The sequence below is a fragment of the Herpailurus yagouaroundi genome, unplaced genomic scaffold (assembly GCF_014898765.1).
Source record: "Herpailurus yagouaroundi ecotype Mexico unplaced genomic scaffold, PumYag 189, whole genome shotgun sequence".
Lineage (NCBI taxonomy): Eukaryota > Metazoa > Chordata > Mammalia > Carnivora > Felidae > Herpailurus > Herpailurus yagouaroundi.
Window position 1 is genome coordinate 16,735,306 of NW_024412420.1, and position 17,819 is coordinate 16,753,124.

The 17,819-nt window shown below is 43.4% G+C and overlaps 1 protein-coding gene across 8 annotated transcripts in view; it reads right to left on the bottom strand.

Moving 5' to 3' along the window:
• Positions 1–3,182: 3,182 nt before the first annotated feature.
• The window catches only part of BRCA1 (BRCA1 DNA repair associated), a 59,330-nt gene continuing 44,693 nt past the window's right edge, over positions 3,183–17,819 (bottom strand). For all 8 annotated transcript variants that reach the window (XM_040497676.1, XM_040497675.1, XM_040497679.1 and 5 more), the window contains exons 16-23: positions 16,249–16,336; positions 14,010–14,087; positions 13,477–13,517; positions 10,640–10,723; positions 6,527–6,581; positions 4,881–4,954; positions 4,455–4,515; positions 3,183–3,596 (exon numbers count right to left, since the gene is read on the bottom strand). In XM_040497676.1, the coding sequence (XP_040353610.1) occupies positions 3,451–3,596; positions 4,455–4,515; positions 4,881–4,954; positions 6,527–6,581; positions 10,640–10,723; positions 13,477–13,517; positions 14,010–14,087; positions 16,249–16,336 (627 nt within the window). In that variant the 3' untranslated portion in view covers positions 3,183–3,450. The remainder of the gene's footprint in view (positions 3,597–4,454; positions 4,516–4,880; positions 4,955–6,526; positions 6,582–10,639; positions 10,724–13,476; positions 13,518–14,009; positions 14,088–16,248; positions 16,337–17,819) is intronic.

A 17,819-nucleotide genomic window follows, 5' to 3' on the forward strand; every position in this document is an offset into this window, starting at 1 on the left:
AGAGAGACAGAGCATGAACGGGGGAGGGGCAGAGAGAGAGGGTGATTTTGATTTTTTAAAAGAAAATTTTTTTTAATGTTTATTCATTTTCGAGAGAGAGACAGAGAGAGAGCAGGGGAGGAGCAGAGAGAGAGGGAGACACAAAATCTGAAGCAGGCTCCAGGCTCTGAGCTGTCAGCACAGAGCCTGACGCAGGGCTCGGACCCACGAACTGTGAGATCATGACCTGAGCTAAAAGTCAGACGCTTAACCAACTGAGCCACCCAGGAGCCCCATTTTATGATTTTAGTTTTAAGTAATCTCCACACCCAATGTGGAGCTCAAACTCACAACCCAGAGATCAAAAGTCGAATGCTTCACCGACTGAGCCAGCCAGGCGCCCCTGAACTGGAAGGTTTTAGTCACTGAAAGATAAGCAGTCAAAAGACACAGGATGGATGGAGGTGGAAACAGGTAGCCATGAGCCAATCCTGTCAGTCCCTTTGTCGAGGGCTGCTTTCCCAGGGAGAGCTGCCACTGGGAAGCAGGAACATTCTATTGCGTCCCACCGTGGCCCCAAAGAGAGTCTAGAGAGTGCTAATTCCTCTCACAAACCCCTCTTCTCCCCAAATTCCCTTGAGGCTTGAGCCAGTGCCTCTGACCCAGGACAGCGACTGATGTGGGTGGGCAGGGTTCAGATTCCCAGGTCGTCACTTACTAGCTGTGCAAACTCTGAGCAAAATCTTCTATTTCCCATTGTCATTCTTCAAGCGAGGTGACAAATACTCACTTCCTAGGGCTGTGATGAAGACTCCATGAGATAAACATGTCATAATGCCAGTTTGTTCCATTTTCTTCACTCTCCCCTCACCCACCCACCCTGTTTACAAATGTGGCAGTGCTGAATCATGTGAGGATTTAATTCTCTTTGCCTCAAAGAGGATCCTACTCTCTGAACATGTGAAGACCAAAAAATGATGATACAGACTCTTATCTGTGGATTAAGTATGTTTAATAGGAGTGGTTGTCAGGAATCTCAAGATACCCTCCCCAGATTCTTGTCCCCTGGTTATTCAATCAAACACTAATCTAGGTCCCGAGGTGAAGGGGCTCTGCAGCTGTGATTAAGGTTATGAACCTTAAGATTTGGAGATCACCCTGGATTACCTAGTGGGCATGATCTAATCACCTGAGCCCTTAAAAACAGAAATTTCTCAGGGTGCCTGGGTGGCTCAGTCAGTTAAGCATCCAACTCGATTTTGGCTCAGGTCATGATCTCATGGTTCATGGGATTGAGCCCTGCATCGGGCTCTGTGCTGGCAGCGTGGAGCCTGCATGGGCTTTTCTCTCTCCCATTCTCTCTGCCCCTCCCCTGCTTGTACTCTTTCTCTCTCAAAATTAATACACATTAAGAAAAAAACCCAGAGGGGTGCCTGGGTGATTCAGTCAGTTAAGTGTCCGACTTCGGCTCAGGTCATGATCTCACGGCTCATGGATTCAAGCCCTGAGTTGGTCTCTGTGCTGACAGCTCAGAGCCGGGAGCCTGCTTCGGATTCTGTGTCTCCCTCTCTCTCTGCCCCTCCTCCACTCGCTCTCTGTCTCTGTCTCTCTCTCTCAAAAATAGATAAACATTAAAAATTCTCTGGCAGGAGTTAGATCTGGCAGTCAGAGAGATGAGGAAGGGGAAGTCAGAGAGACTCCAAACATGAGAAAGCTTTGACCATGGTTGCTGGCTTTGAAGATGGAGGTAGGGGCTGATGAGCCTAGGAATGTGGAAGAAGCTAAGGATGACCTGTGGTCAACAGCCAGTCATTAAACAGGGATCTTAGTCCCACAACTGCAAGGAACATTCTGGCCAACAACATGAAATAAGCTTGGAAGCTGATTCATCCCCAGAGATGTGTTCCTCTAGAAAGGAACACAGCCTTGTTGCCTTGATTTTGGTCTTGTGAAACTAATCAGTTGAGCCAACTCGGCTTTCTGACCTACAGAACTGTGAGACAGGGGCGCCTGGGTGGCTCAGTCAGTTAAGCGTCTGACTTCGGCTCAGGTCATGATCTCACAGTTTGTGAGTTCGAGCCCCGCGTCAGGCTCTGTGCTGACAGCTCGGAGCCTGGAGCCTGCTTAGATTCTGTGTCTCCCTCTCTCTCTGCCCCTCCCCCCCGTTCATGCTCTGTCTCTGTCTCAAAAATAAATAAAAATTAAAAAAAAAAAAAAAGAACTGTGAGACAATAAATGGCTCTTATTTTAAGCCACTGGATTTGTGACAATTTGCAATGGCAGAAATAGAAAATATGATAGGTACCAAAGCCCCCTTGATAACGCTAGGAGTTGGTACTAGGGTCTGAGCAAATCTGTAGCTGTAAGCTTCAAGAAGTCATGCTTGGTGAAAGTGAAAGCAAATTTATTTGCAGGTGAACAGCAACAACATTTACAAAATGTATTTTGTACAGTCAAGTCTGCACTGCCCTCACACACTAGGGGGCTAAGGAAGACCTAGTCCTTCCAACAGCTATAAACAGGCCTGGATAATGAGTTTATGAAAAACACTTTCTCTTCCTTCAGCACACAAAATTATTTATGAAGCTGTACAGTTCGGCAATAGGAAGCAAAAAGAAGAAAATTACCTCAAGGAAAGCAACAGCTCCTTTCCTGGTGGGAGCCGTCATTTTATAGACATGAAATATCCCTGTCAGAGATCTTGTATTTCAAGAAGAATGGGTGACATATCAGAGCTACAACAATAAACATTGTATTTATTTCTAATGGGGAATTAGAAGACCCTCTTTGGACATCAGTTCTTGAAAAGATTCTGCTATTTCAGAGCATATCAGTGCTAAGAAATCTTTTAGAAATCTGGATTTCTAAAGGGCAGGACGACTCCCTTTTCCTCAAACCCTCAAGGTTCGTATTTATATCCATTACCTGCCTCTGAATCCCTCCAGGCCCCCACCTAAGCTCCATCCACTCCAACATTTGAGAGCCACCCAAGGACTGTTCTGATTTTAAGTCACATCACAGATTTCCCCAAGTACTTGCTTCCCACTGAAGGGTCTAACTCTTGGCCTTTATGAACACAGGATTTTAGGGAAGCAAACTTAGGGAGACCAGCTATTCTCCTGAGGCCAGCCATTCTGTGCCTCCAGCTCTAAGCCAACATCCCCAGTACGAAGAAGAGGGCTGATAAATAATGAATCAGCATCTTGCTCAATTGGCGGCGTTTAAATGGTTTTAAATTCTTTTCAGGTGAAAAATTACCACAATTTTGTGCTCATGGTAGATTTCAAAGGGAGACTTGAAGCAGAAAATCTTTAAGGGCCCCTTGCATACCAGAATTTCTTCTCAGGCTGATGTATATAAAATATTCAGTAACCGGGACTGTGGAAAGACTTGAAGAGGAGCTCCCAGGGCCTGGAAAACGACTGCTTCTTACGATCATTCTTGGGGTCCTGTGGTGACAGGCCCTATACGCTACACACATGGCTGGCTGAGGTCAGCAGTAGCTCTGGGAATCTGGGGGATCAGGTAGGTGTCCAGCTCCTGGCACTGGTAGAGGGCTACACTGTCCAATACCCACTCTCGGGTCACCACAGGTGCCTCACACATCTGCCCAATCGCTGGGGACAAAGAATGCAAACAGAAATTAGTCAATTCACATTTTCCCAGGCCAGACTCTTGTCAATCTACTCCTGGGGACCTGGTTGTATGAGTTCACAGCGTTACTCAGGTAGGTGCAAAACGGTTGATCTTAAGTAATGCTTCAGGACATAGGACCTTATTTAGAAGCCTGAGGAGTGACTGCTGGTGAAAGCCTACAGCCTCTGGCAACTTTAGTAACATGAGCTCCAATCTGTTAAAGGAAGTCACCAGAGAGCAAAACAGCATTGCAGTTTAATGGTTTTGCAACATCTTAGGAGAGAAAGCAAAACAGATGATGAGCGCGATCACATCTGTGTGAAATACATGTGTGTACATATATACGCACGCATGCCTCGTAGAATTTTACCATCACCATCTTCAAGTGGTGAGATTACTGGGATTATTTTGTTGTGTTTGTGTTCATTTATATTTTATGTGATGAACATTAATTAATATTTAACCTCCACCAATGGAAATAGTTCATGCCTTACTTTTATAACACAAAAGACACCACAAAAACTTTTGAAAAGTCATTTTAGGCATGCACGCGTGCATACATGCATGCATTCATTCATTGAAATATTCATTGAGCACCTAGAAGATGCTGAGAACTGTGTTAATCAAACAATGGGTGACCTGTGGTGACCCAAACTCATCACACAGATCCCATATGTCATAGGCACATTCCTATGGCCTTCTAAAGCCCCACACAGGTGCACCATCTACTCCGGTTGATCAAATCAGGACATTTAGACCTGAAATGACCATAGTCTTCATACTTAACCTGGGCCCTGCAACCCATACTCCTCTGAACAAAGGCTTATAGCAAGACTTACCATGGAAGCCACTGTCCTCTGTCCAGGCATCCGGTTGCACGACCACAACTGGGTGAGTAGCCTGTATCCCCGGGAAGGAAACAGCATTGAGGGTATCAGAGCAGGGCTTTTAGAACAGTCACTTCACCATTTCTTGACGGTTTGCTGAAGCAGACTAGTTTAGGTGCAACCACAGAAAGGAGGGGGATGGGCACACGGCAAAAAGGAAGGGTTGGAGGGAGAGTCTTCCCTCAATAAATTAAATACTCGGAGAACTCAAGCTCTTACTCATCCTCCACAGATGGCATCTTCTGGCACTGGTACATGGTCAGAGAAGATTCAGGGCAGAGAGGCTTCTGAGGTCCACTGGCAGGGTTCGTAGGGATGGATGGGTACCAACCAGCCTTGCTCAATCATAGGACAGATATTTGGCAGGGCATCACTTACCTTGCTGAGAGTGAATAACGAAGGCCTCTTCACCACAGAAGCCCCACAGAGGCGCACCATCCACTCTAGTTGATCTAAATAGCACACACAGACCTAAAATCACCACAGTACTCTACACACTTAGCCTGTGCCCTCTACCCCATGTTCCTCTGGATGAAGGCTTACAGCAAGACTTCTCAGTGGGAGATTCTCCACCTCTCTGCTCCAAAAGGACAGAGAGGCCTTGACCTAGAATCTATACCAGGTATGGATTCTAAGTCAATTTGCCACCAATATGCTACCTACTCTGGTTATTGGTCCCCAAAAGGCCACTTGGCAGATAAGGTGTGACAATCTCTCAAATAAAACACTTTGGAAGAAGAAAAGAATCCAAGATCTAATTTCCCTTAAATTGCTAAATTGCTGGCTAAGATACTGTGAAAAAATGCTCACTTGCCTTCCCTCCCTCCCTGCCTAATTCTGTGTTGGTAATTGATAATCACGGCCACCAAGAGCACCATACTTGGTGGTAATTACTGTAAATGTCAAGAGACAGGAAGATAATTCATTCAGTAAAAAAAAAAAATACACATCATCCTGGACAGAGACTCAGCACATCAGTGGGGAAGGGCTACGTGCTGAGCTGGAATCAACACATTCGGGGGAACAGAAACCAAAAGGGATTATACAGATGTTCCCCTTGCACCTGGAAAATCAGCAGAACCAATGAATGGCTTCTGGGCCTCTCTGGGGATTGCTGAGGTGCTCCTATTTGTCTGAATAAACCGAGGTCAACAGACTCATCTCTAAAATGATACCTGCTAGAGACCTGGTTTTCATTACACCAAAGAACAAAAACACTGAGAAATCCTCAAGTGGTACTTGGAAATTTCATAAAAATCCAATCAATAACCAATAAAGAAGACAGAAGCAAAATTACTTTGCCAGGCCCTCTTGGGGCTGCTCATCTGTCCCTGACTAGATGCCAAGGCCATCTTCTGAGGAGCAAGAGAACCTGATCCCTGGGGTGGAAGGGGGCACAGAAGCAAAGGTGGGTGGACTTTGTTTTGAAGAGAACAAACCAAACCTATACACATACCAGGGCCTCAGCGCTACACACTGCAGAGTTGAGCCCCACAGCACTCCTAAACATAACATCACATTCAATGTCAAAGTTAATTAGAAAATGTTCATGCAGAGTCTTCCCCTGCCTGCTCTGGGCCTGTGTGGGGCCCCAGGCCCACAGGGCTTATGCAGCCGCTGTGTTTGCTTCTTAGTATCAAATGAAGATGGTTTAGGAAGAGCAGAATTCCTTCTTAACATTTACAAATCTGAAAGGTATCTTCTCCCTAACTTATGACTTCCCTCCTTTCTTAAAGCAAAGGGCAAGAAGGGCAGCTCTACCCCACTTGAGCATAGAACACTGCATCCTAGAACCTAACTTTTCACCGACTTCTAGCTCTCAGGAAGGGGCACAGGGCTGTTTTTTTGCCACAGGATAACGTTTAAGCACAGTTTTGCCTGATGGGTGGTAGAGAAATAGAAAAACCTCTAGAACACCTCACCAACCTGAGGAACCCCCTTAAAAGGGATGGCCTCTCCTGTAACACTTTACCATGTAAGGGGAAAGGCTGGTGCTGGACTCGCCACTTCTCCCGGCCTCTTACCTGTGGGCATGTTGGTAAAGGGCCCATAGCAACAGATTTCTAGGCCCCCGAAGATCTGGGAGAAGAGTGGCACAGAAGGAGGAAGGGAAAGAAACACCAATTATAAAAGAGTATGCATTTTATAAAAAACAGCATAAAGAGACTCTCGAAAATGAAGGACTTTCTTTTTTCTTTACCACCTGATAACTTCTGCTATGTCCCGGAGACAATCAGTGTAATGTCAGAACGTGGATGGATTTTAGAGAACTTTTTTTTTTTTAATGTTTATTTATTTTTGAGACAGAGAGAGACAGAGCATGAACGGGGGAGGGTCAGAGAGAGAGAGGGAGACACAGAATCTGAAACAGGCTCCAGGCTCTGAGCTGTCAGCACAGAGCCCGATGCAGGGCTTGAACTCAGGAACCGCAAGATCATGACCTGAGCCTAAGTCGGACGCTTAACTGACTGAGCCACCCAGGCGCCCCTTAGAGGACTTTTTAAAAGTGTGTGAGTAATCGGTCCACACTAGGGTCACTCTTTGTTATTCAGAGGCTGAGCTTTCCACTTCGCCACCAATCAGGCCCGGGCTCCTTCCTGGTGACTTCATTTCTCGTTAGAGACCCAAAAAACCTGGGCCTTCTTTATATTTAATAAAAGTCTTAGATGGCTAGATATTCAAGCTTTTAGCTGCAGTTTGGTGTTTTTATGCAGACTTGGTACATCAATACTAACCATAATTCTAACTGTCAGAGAGGTCTATGTTGATTTTACATGCTCTTTTTCTCCTCTTTCTCTGGTCTCTGAACATCTGTTCCTGCCTTCACACTGCTTTAAGAACAGCCATTGTTCCTTTAGGCAACCTAAACCATTTTTAATCTAGAAGTTAATCTAATCTAGAAGTGAAGCCTGGTTCTGCCTCTCCTCATTGAGCCGACCTGACTGCCTGGTTTCCAGGAGACACAGATTATACTGTGCCTCCAAGGTGCCTCTTCCACTTGCAAACAGTGCTGGCTGGCACTGCCCAAAAGAACTTTCTGTGATGATGGAAATGTTCTCTATTTGTGTTAATAAGGTGCCCAAGTCACATGTAGCTACCAAGGTCTTGAAATGTGGTCACGGTGGGTGAGGACCTACACTTCCTATTTTATTTAGTTTTAGTTATCTAAATTTCAAAACGGCGGCATGTGGCCGGTGGCTATGGTGTTGGACAGGCAAATTCTTACACACGAATTGGCACAAATTCTTAGGCAAGCACTAGCATATCATTTAAAAGAAATCTCAAGGTGTGTCAGTTGGCTGGATAGATACCATTTGGGTAAACATCATTCTCTTGACCCTCTTTCTCCCCATTCCACTAAAAAGACTGCCTAGGCCTGGGACTCACCTTGTTTAAATAAGAGAGATGGGGGTACAAAAAAACTCAGGAGCTAAAAACTCATCATGGCCTTTTACGAAATGAGCCTCCCCACCCCCATTTTAACTACAGCCAAAGGAATAAGAAGAGCAGCAGGACAAGTCTGTTTCTGTTTTAAGTGACAGCCTCCATATATGCCATTCTCAGTATCTGTATGAATAAACTGCATCCCCAACCTGTTGACAGGATCTAGATGCTCATAATGCTAAAAGCTGTCCCCAAGCAGCTGTCTGGAGCCCAACATTGCTGTGAAAAGTACAAAAGATTAGGAATTTTTGTACCCAAGCTGACACTCACTGATGAGGATGGCTAGTTAGGAGAGGAGTTTAGAAATCTGAAGTTTCACTTCTACAACTACAAATACGTTTCTCTTCCACAGGAAAATATTACAGTGACATTTAGTATTTTCAGAACATCATTACTTTGACCGGGCAACTTCCATCACTGCCATCCCAAATTTAGGGAAAACCCTCAAACGCTGGAATTTCCTTTGAAGGAGGAAGAATCTGGTGCTAATTCGGCCTTGCGTACAGTGGAATAAAAACAAATGGCTGGCTCACACAGAACTCCCCTGGAGTGAAGGCAGAAGCAGAAACAGGGCCAATAGCTTTCCTTGGCATCTGGAAGTTACTCGATAGGTTCAGAGGGTGGGGATGGGCTCAAGGGTTCAGAGCTCTCCCAAAGCAGTTTTCCCTAGAAAATCTCCTCCACTGGTTCTTTCTCAAGTTCTATAAAGGGACAGACAGTGCTCCGTATGGGGATGTTCTAAAATGCCCATTTAAAAAAGGAAGAAAAAAAGGCAAACTTTTAAAAAAGAAGAAATGCAGACTAGGCATGGAAGTGCTCAGTCAGTGACCTGAGAAAGCAGCAGGTTCAGGCCTGACAGGCAGATGCAAAACCATGCTTGGACTTCTCCCTGACAGAGAGACAATGCTTTGCCTCCATAATCTGCTACAGTGTGATCTGGGAAAAATCATGGAGTCTTCCTGGGCCTCTAGGCCTTCATTTGTAAAACTGTTAGAATAACCGATTTTTTCCTCTATGAAATCTATGACTTTCCAAGAAACTATGGTATTGTACATTTAAGATTTTTTAAAAGTATATATGTATGTATATATGTATGTATTTAATCTCTGACCCAACATGGGGCTTAAACTCATGACCCCAAGTTCAAGAGCTGCATGCTCTTCCAACTGAGTCAGCCAGGCACCCCTAGTATTGTTTCTTTTTTAAGATTTAAAAAAAAGTTTATTATTTATTTTTGAGAGAGACAGTGTAAATGGGGTAGGGGCAGAGAGAGAGGGAGACAGAGAATCCCAAGCATGCTTCACACTGTCACCACAGAGCTCGATACTGGGCCCGAACTCACCAAACCGTGAGATCATGACTGAGCTGAAACCAAGAGTCAGACCCTCAAATGACTGAGCCACCCAGGTGCTCCTCTTTTTAAGACTTCATTTCATTTAATTTATTTATATTTGAGAGAGAGAGGGAAAGAGAGAGAGAGAGAAAGAGAGTGTGCATGTGTGTCTGAGCAGGGTAGATGGGCAGAGAGAGAGAGAGAGAGAGAGAGAGAGAATCTTAAGCAGGCTCCATGCTCAGTGCAGAGCCCGACACAGGGCTCAATCCCACAACCCTGGGATCATGACCTGAGCTGAAATCAAGATTTGGATGCTCAACCAACTGAGCCACCAGGTGCCTCAAGATTTTATTTTTTGTTTATTTTTGAGAGTGAGAGTGCACATGCACAGGGGGTCGGGGTGGTGGTGGTGGGGGGTGGGCAGACAGAGGGAGACAGAGGATCTGGGTCCAAAGCGGGCTCCACAGTGAGACAGCAGAGAGCCCAATGTGGGGCATAAACTCATGAACTGTGAGATCATGACCTAGCCGACGTCAGATGCTTAACTGACTAAGCTACCCAGGAGTCCTAAGAGTTTACTTTTTTAAGTAATCTCTACACCCAACGTGGGGCTCAAACCTATAACCCTGAGATCAAGAGTCGCATGCTCCACGGACTGAGCCAGCCACATGTCCCAAGAAACTATGGTATTGTTAAGAGCTCAGATTCTGGAGCTTGACTGCATGAGTTCAACTAGTCATGGGTTCCCAACTAGCTCTGTGAGCTTGGGCAATTTACTCAATCTCTCTGAGCTTTTAATTTTCTCATCTATAAAATAGGTATAATTATACACCTCATAGGGCTACTGTAAAATTGTTAATTAGTTAAAATATGATCGAGTGTTTAGAGCAGACCCTAGCATACGGTGTAGGTTATAAAGATGTTAGCTACTGATTAACAAACACTTTCTCTTCTATGCTTCCACAGACAGCACTGTACATCCCCCTCACAGCAGTGACCACATTACCTTAGAGGAAGACACCACAGTGAAGTGGAAAGAGCAACGGCCTTAGATTCACATCTGTTTCAAATTCCAGCTCTGCCCCTTATCAGCTGAGTTTTGAATCCTAGACTGGGGTCCAAAGTACATAGCTTCTCTACACGTCTAAGCTCCTTCATTCATAAAATGGAGATAATACTTATTTACCTTATTACAGGGCTAGGACAACTAAAAAAGAGCCTACATGGAAGCACCTAGTTAAAACTCCAGCAAGTGAGTATCCAGTGCCCCTCACAGATGAATAAGACCGTCTCTACCAAGGGGACTGGAATGCAGGGGTATGGGTGGGGTTTTTGACAACAAGGCAGAGGGGGACTTTACCTTTCTGTCCCGGGATTCTCTTGCTCGCTTCGGACCCTGGTGGTTTCTTCCATTGACAACATCTCCTCTGACTTCAAAATCATGCTGGAAAAAAACCAATGCACACCACAGGGATCAGAGAAAGAGAAACCTCCTTCAATGGAAGTGGAGTAGATAATCGTATTAAAGAATTCAGTACTGTCAAATTTTGACAACCCTACTCCCACCCCCCAAAATCATTCTTTTTGGTGGACTGAATGAAATGACCAGCATCTCAGCTGCTGAAATCAATTCACTGAAGTAAATCTTTGTGGGCAGAAATTAACAATTGGCTTTTCACCTCATTGGGACTTAACGTATTTTAATTTTTAACATCTATCTCTTCTCAAAACATTCACTTAGCATTTAGATTAAACTGCTAATACTGTGCTGTTATAAAGATAACTGGAGAATTCCTGATCTCTTAAATCAACTGTGTATTACCATCTAAAGAAATAAGGGCTTCTCAGATTTCTATTGAGAGATTTACAGTTAATGAGACCAAAATGATAAAATAGATTTAACCCAGTAAAGAAAGTTAGAGGCTTTTCATAATCACTATTTTGACTGGTCAAGGACAAGGAAGTAAAGAATAACTGGGGGAGTAAAGAATGACTGGGGAGGTTAGAGCTTTTGGGAGAATTTTGGGGAAGAATGCTCGGGAACAATTCTGACTGACACTTGATTGTAGGGAAGACAAAGTCATGAGTGTAACTACAGGCTGTTATTAGAGGAAAGAACACTTAACATTTCGTAGTCACTTGAGTGAGAAGAGTCTAGTGCTAAAAATGTCATCTATTTGAAGCTGGCCCTCAAATTCCTTGTCCTGATTGCACCCCTGTGCCTACTTAAGCTCTCTACCTGGAAGTCTAATATACATCCCCAAATTCACAGTCTAAAACAGAGCTCTTGATTCTACTTCTTCCCCCTCAAGGTGCTCCTCCTCCATATCTTCCTGATCTGATTTACTATTACTGGCACCCATTCTTGTTCAGGCCCAAACCCTAAGTGTTAGCCCCTGAATGCCTCCCTTTACCTCATCCTCCAAATTTAACCCTTCAGTAGGTCCTATCCCCAAACGTAAATCAACCTCTTCTTCCCACCTCCATGCCTCCAATTACCCTACAAATAAAAGTCAAATTCCTTACCATGACTTCCACCAAATCCTATGTGATCTGGCCCTTGTCCGTGATCTTCTCCAACCCCTGGTCCAACCTCTGCTCTTTACATAGAATTTGGCAATTACTACTCTCCAGCTACACCGGTCTATTTTTCTTTAATAAACCAAACTCATTCCTACCTCAAGACATTTATGCTTGCAGTTCTTCTGCCTGTTAACATTTGTTTCCTACATTTTTCCAGGCCAATTCTTTTTATTTAGGTCTCGGCTCAAGCTTTCAGAAAGCTTTCACTGGTCTCCTTAAGTAGTCAACCTCTGGCCCTAGTCAGCTGCTAGTCTGTTGTTCTATATTATTTCTCCATAGTATGTATGTATGTATGTATGTATGTATGTATGTATGTATGTATTATGTATGTATGTATGTATTTTTTATTATTTGGCTACTATCATTTTTTAAAGTTTTTATTCCATAGTATTTATTGGTATTTTAAATGTATCTTTATTTATTGTATGTCTCCCCTCAATAGAACATGAATCCCACCAGAGCAGGGACCCAGCAGTCTTATCTACTGCTCTATTCCTGGTGTCCAGGATATAGTAGGCTCCCAACCATGTTAGGTCACTGAATCAAAGTTAAAACCAACAAAATGCCATTTAATTAATTATAAATACGCTAAATAGTGCATAATAGCTTAAAACTGCTTTTGCTAATTTTATTTTGCCTTGTCTGTTGTCACCAGCAGTTCTTAGATGGCTCTGTTCTAAAATGATTCTTCCTCCTACACCCTGTCTTATTTACCTCTCACTGTTCTTAGGATCATAAAGAGTAACATCCCTTTGAAGGAATCTGATTTTTAAGTAGATACATCTGCATGTTAATATGAAGGGTTTCTCTTCAACAACAGTTTTCTACCAAGGTATATGAATGTAAGATTTAGGTGGGCCTGTTTCTTAAGCTTACGGGTCTTTCTTTCTGCTTTATAAATTCCTTTCCCTGGGGTGCCTGGGTGGCTCAGTCGGTTGAGTGTCTGACTTCGGCTCAGGTCATGATCTCACAGCTTGTGAGTTCGAGCCCTGAGTCGGGCTCTGTGCTGACAGCTCGGAGCCTGAAGCCTGCTTCAGATTCTGTGCCTCCCTCTCTCTCTGCCCCAACCCACTTGCATTCTGTGTCTGTCTCTCTCAAAAATAAATAAACAGTAAAAAAATAAAAAATAAATAAAATCTTCATGTTAAAAAAAAAAAAATAAATTCCTTTTCCTTCCTCTGAGAAAAGGATTGTTTCCATTGACACTTAATTTTTTTTTAATGTTTATTTATTTTTGAGACAGAGAAAGACAGAGCATGAACGGGGGAGGGTCAGAGAGAGAGGGAGACACAGAATCCGAAGCAGGCTCCAGGCTCTGAGCTGTCAGCACAGAACCCGAAGCGAGGCTTGAACTCATGGACCGCGAGATCATGACCCAAGCCGAAGTCGGACGCTTAACCAACGGAGCCACCCAGGCGCCCCTCTATTGACACTTAAACAAATGAGTGAGAATGCAGAATTTCCTGGTTTGCTCTGCGTAATTCTTGATGGTCCACATTGTCAAGGAAAGTCTTTGGAAAGCAGTATAAAAAAAGGAAACAGAGAAGTATTCAATGATTTTGTGACTCAGTGGCACCAAGTCTTTCTGACTAGTTTGTAAGATCAAGTACCTACCTCATCTAGCATCTTTCTTTCTTTAATGGACTGGGTCACCCCTAAAGAGAGGACAGAAAACACAGGTCACACAAGGGCAGAAGAACATGCTCTTTTCACGGAGGTGGATGGTGAAGTGATACCGTACAGCACAGAGGGCAACACTGAGTAGAGGTCCTCTCTCTAAAGCAATAGCCCCTTAGTAGATTTCCTTCTGGAGACACAGTGGTGGCTTAATTTAAACATTATAAAAGTGCCTGCTGCACATGGATTTCTGCCTGCTATTAAATAAATCCTTAGTTCCTATTCTAACATTGCTAGGAGCAGATTAGGTCGTATTAGTTATAAAAAGAAATCCATTTTCCCCAACATCACCAGCTTTACCGGAACAAAGAGATATGCATTCAAGATAAAGCTAGTTTAGTGTTACCATTAAAGACCTTTTGGTAATTCAGATTCAGCATCAGCAAAAACCTTAGGTGTTAAAACGTTAGGTGTAAAAATGCAATTCTGAGGTGTTAAAGGGAGGAGGGGGGACATTATATTGTACTTACAGAAATAGCTAACTACCCATTTTCCTCCTGCAATACCCAGAAAATATTTCAGTGTCCGTTCACACACAAACTCAGCATCTGCAGGATGAAAAACATCCAAAGGATTAGCAGGTGAAAACAAAAATCAGCAAGTTCTGCTTTAAGAAGCTAAAGTGCCCCTAGCAACTTATGCTACTTGAGATCAATCCGGATTGAGGATTCTGACAGCCCAGGTGATAGGCTCAGAGGCCAGAAGCACCCTAATTATAAGCAGCAAGTGTGCATCTTTGGAGGCCTGGGAAAGGCTGATAGGAGGTTGAGACCACAGGAAAGGTCTGCTCTATCTTCCAGGTGCCAACGTTGGCTAAAGACGACTGTCATTGTGTCGAAGAAATCACCCTTATCAGTAGTATTGATACACGTGGCTAGGGAAGATCTATTTTACTGGATGGCAAAATGCGAAAGGAGACAAAAGCAGCATTATTGAAATCCTGAATCTGAAATGTCCATGTAAGCGACAAGGTTTCACCACCCAGAACTTCTACCCAGGGAATCCTAACCCCTTAATTTCTAAGTCCCCTGAGAGGCACAGGAAAAATAGACTATTTTCACAGCTTTTCTCTTTTCTATGTACTTCAGAAGGTAGTAGCTGAAGAATCAGTTGTTTTTCTTAGCATTTCAAAGGCCTCCTTTTAAGAACTAAGCAAACTGAGGAAAGAACACTTAGTTTTAAACAGGAGAAATGTATTTAACTAAATCCTAAACACAGTAGGCCATCTGCCAGTAGAAGCAATAGCCATTCTCTCTCCCAGGATCCTTCAGATTTTTAAAAGCCCTTTTTTTTCTTCAAATTTTAGAGCTTTTTACCTGTTGTACAAGTTGATTTAGTAATATGCTTTAAACCCAGAAATTTTAGCTCCTTTTTAGGTTAAAAGTAGCAAATGTTGTATTGTCTTTGAGTTTAAAGACCGAACTACTTCAGATTTAATATACATTTTAAAGTTTTCTTTTCACCTTTCAGCAGCTTTGATCCACAACTATAGCTAGCTTAAGCTATATTAAACTTTACTGACATCCATCTCTAAAATGTTACTTCGCTCAAAGTATCTTGTTGTGGCACTTGATTCCTGTGAGCACTATCCTCTTACCCTGTGGTACGGTCTTTGTACAGTAGAAACCTAAGATCTTAGAGGTTTTAGGGCAATGTGTCCCTGCCAAGGAGTCTGGACCCTATGCTCAAGTGCCTGCAGCTACATGACAGAAACACCCTGGAGAGGACCACTGTATTTCCAGAGAGTCAGTTTTGCGAGACAGGCTTTGAGAACTGAACTCCAATCTGCATCTTTTTGGAGCCCAACAAGTGAGTCCACCTCCTCTTCCAGAAATCAGCTCTTCCAATATTGGAAGACAGCTGTCTTGTTCCCTTAAGTCTTTCCGTTCCTTCACCTGTTCTTCAAATGACACTGCTTTGAATTCCTTTCCCCCATCCTCATCATCTACCTCTGGGTAAACACTCTAGTCTGTCAGTGACCAGCTTCAAAAGGAAGTATGGTGCTCAAAGCAGAGCACACACCTTCCAGGCAGCCCCTCCAGCAGAGAATGCGGTGGGGGGTCAGGATCTTCACTTCGCTTGTTCTGGACACTAGGTTTCTATTAATAAGGCCCAATTTCAAATGAGCTTTTTCAGCAGCCCTGAAATGTTTACTTAGATTTAGTTCAAAGCCTGAGGTCTCCGTTATCACAAAAGCCATAATTAAGACTGGAAGAGGGGAAGGTGTAGGACAAATGAATTTCCCCTTCTCTTTTTCCTGTTTCCAATGCTAGGCTACCTCAGAACTGACAGTGGACTTGGATCCGGAAAAACTCCCAACCACACTCAAACTGGGTGTGCGGAGTAGAGGTAGGAGACAGAGTGGACAGGGAGCTAGCGTTTCCAACTGCCTGGATTTTGAGCGCAGGCTCGCTTCATTCTCCTCTTTGCCCCATTTGTTCCTCCAGGACTTGGGCTGTGCTTTATCAGAAAGCCCTTCACACAGTGTGGTCCAGGCAGAGTGGACTAGAAGTGGTTCATCGTTTGGGCTCCTGATTCTCCAAATCTTAACCCAAACAAAAGGGGGCCAGGAAGTAGCAAAACTTTTATTTTTCTCTCATAAATAATTGGCTGACTACTGGAAGACTGCCAGCCATGCTATGCTGAACAAATATTCCCATTTCTTCATGTGGTTTTATGCAACATGCTCTGGAAAGGCTCTTGGTATACCTGTTTTCATAATGACATGAGTAGTCTCTTCAGAAATTACATTAGTTAAGGTGATTTGGTGTCTTCTGGCAAACTTCTGCACAAGCACCTGAAATCAAATCAAATATTACATCATAATAAATTACCTCTTGTACAGAGCTCAGACTATTAGTTACCCTAGCTTTGAGTCTTCATTTTCCTCACAAAAGGTATACCCCTTTTATTCTAACATGCCTGAAGTCCCAAAATAAATAGCAATTTAATAAAAATTATGCATAAATCAGAGGGAAAAATTCTAAAATAGTCTGTGCTAGTAGCCATGGAAATACAACCCAGGATTCAAAATAATAATTTTTCCCTTTTTTTTTTTTATTTTTTTTTTTCAACGTTCTTTATTTATTTTTGGGACAGAGAGAGACAGAGCATGAACGGGGGAGGGGCAGAGAGAGAGGGAGACACAGAATCAGAAACAGGCTCCAGGCTCTAAGTCATCAGCCCAGAGCCGACGCGGGGCTCGAACTCATGGACCGTGAGATCGTGACCCGGCTGAAGTCGGACGCTTAACCGACTGCGCCACCCAGGCGCCCCTAATTTTTCCCTTTAATAGCAGCTATCATTTGATACCCTAAGACAGTTTCTTTGCAGAGCGATACGCTACTATAATTTAGATTTATCAGCCTACACTTCGTAAGCCAAGAGGTAACCAGCCTGTTCAGAAAGTTACGCTACAGATACGCGGCTTAAAAACCTGATTCAACCCTCTGATAGTTACAAAACATTCAAGGCAAGATGCTTCTAAAGGTCAGTGTAAAAACCATCAATTTCTCTTAAGGATAAAGATTGGAAGAGATTCATATGCTTCCCGAAAGGAAGCTAAAGCCTTCTAGCTATTATCTATCAACCAAATAAAAATCAATAGGCAGTAAAAGGAATTAACCAGATCCGTTATGGACACGGTTGACACAATCAGTAGCTAATGTGTAGTAAACCACTTTGTTTACCAAGGGCCATCATTTACAAGCCATCGCCATCCATGTCAATATTTATGTGCTGCACAACCCTGCAACGGAGATCAGGCCATCTTTCTTTCAAGCTGCCTCACTCCATACTGCCACAGGGCACTGAAAAAGGGAGGCTAGAGAAGCTAATGACATCCTCCCCCTTTTGCCACTGCCCTCTGCCAGGATCATTAGCAATTCTGAACTGATTAATTGTTGAAATCCCAGCCTTGAAACAGTGTTTAGTTAGAAGAGCAACTGCTGAAAAGATCATCTTAATATGGGCTCCAGAATTAATCATGTGTACTACAGTCAGCAGCTTTCATAATAAATTTACCACACTTCAGCAAGTCTGAATAGAGCTGAAAAGTTTTCTTCTTTGCTTGTTTAAAGACAAGACGTACCCGAGTCCCTTACAGTCTAATGTGCAGCTCCGAATTGTCCGTGGCAAGAAAAGATTAGATCATTTTAGCCTTCTCTGAAAAGCTGAACTGACAAAACAAGGGAGGATGGAATGCTAATTTTCAATGAATAATGGGAATTCTAGATGCATAAGCAAATGATCAAGAACAATATAAACAGGCACAGGTATGA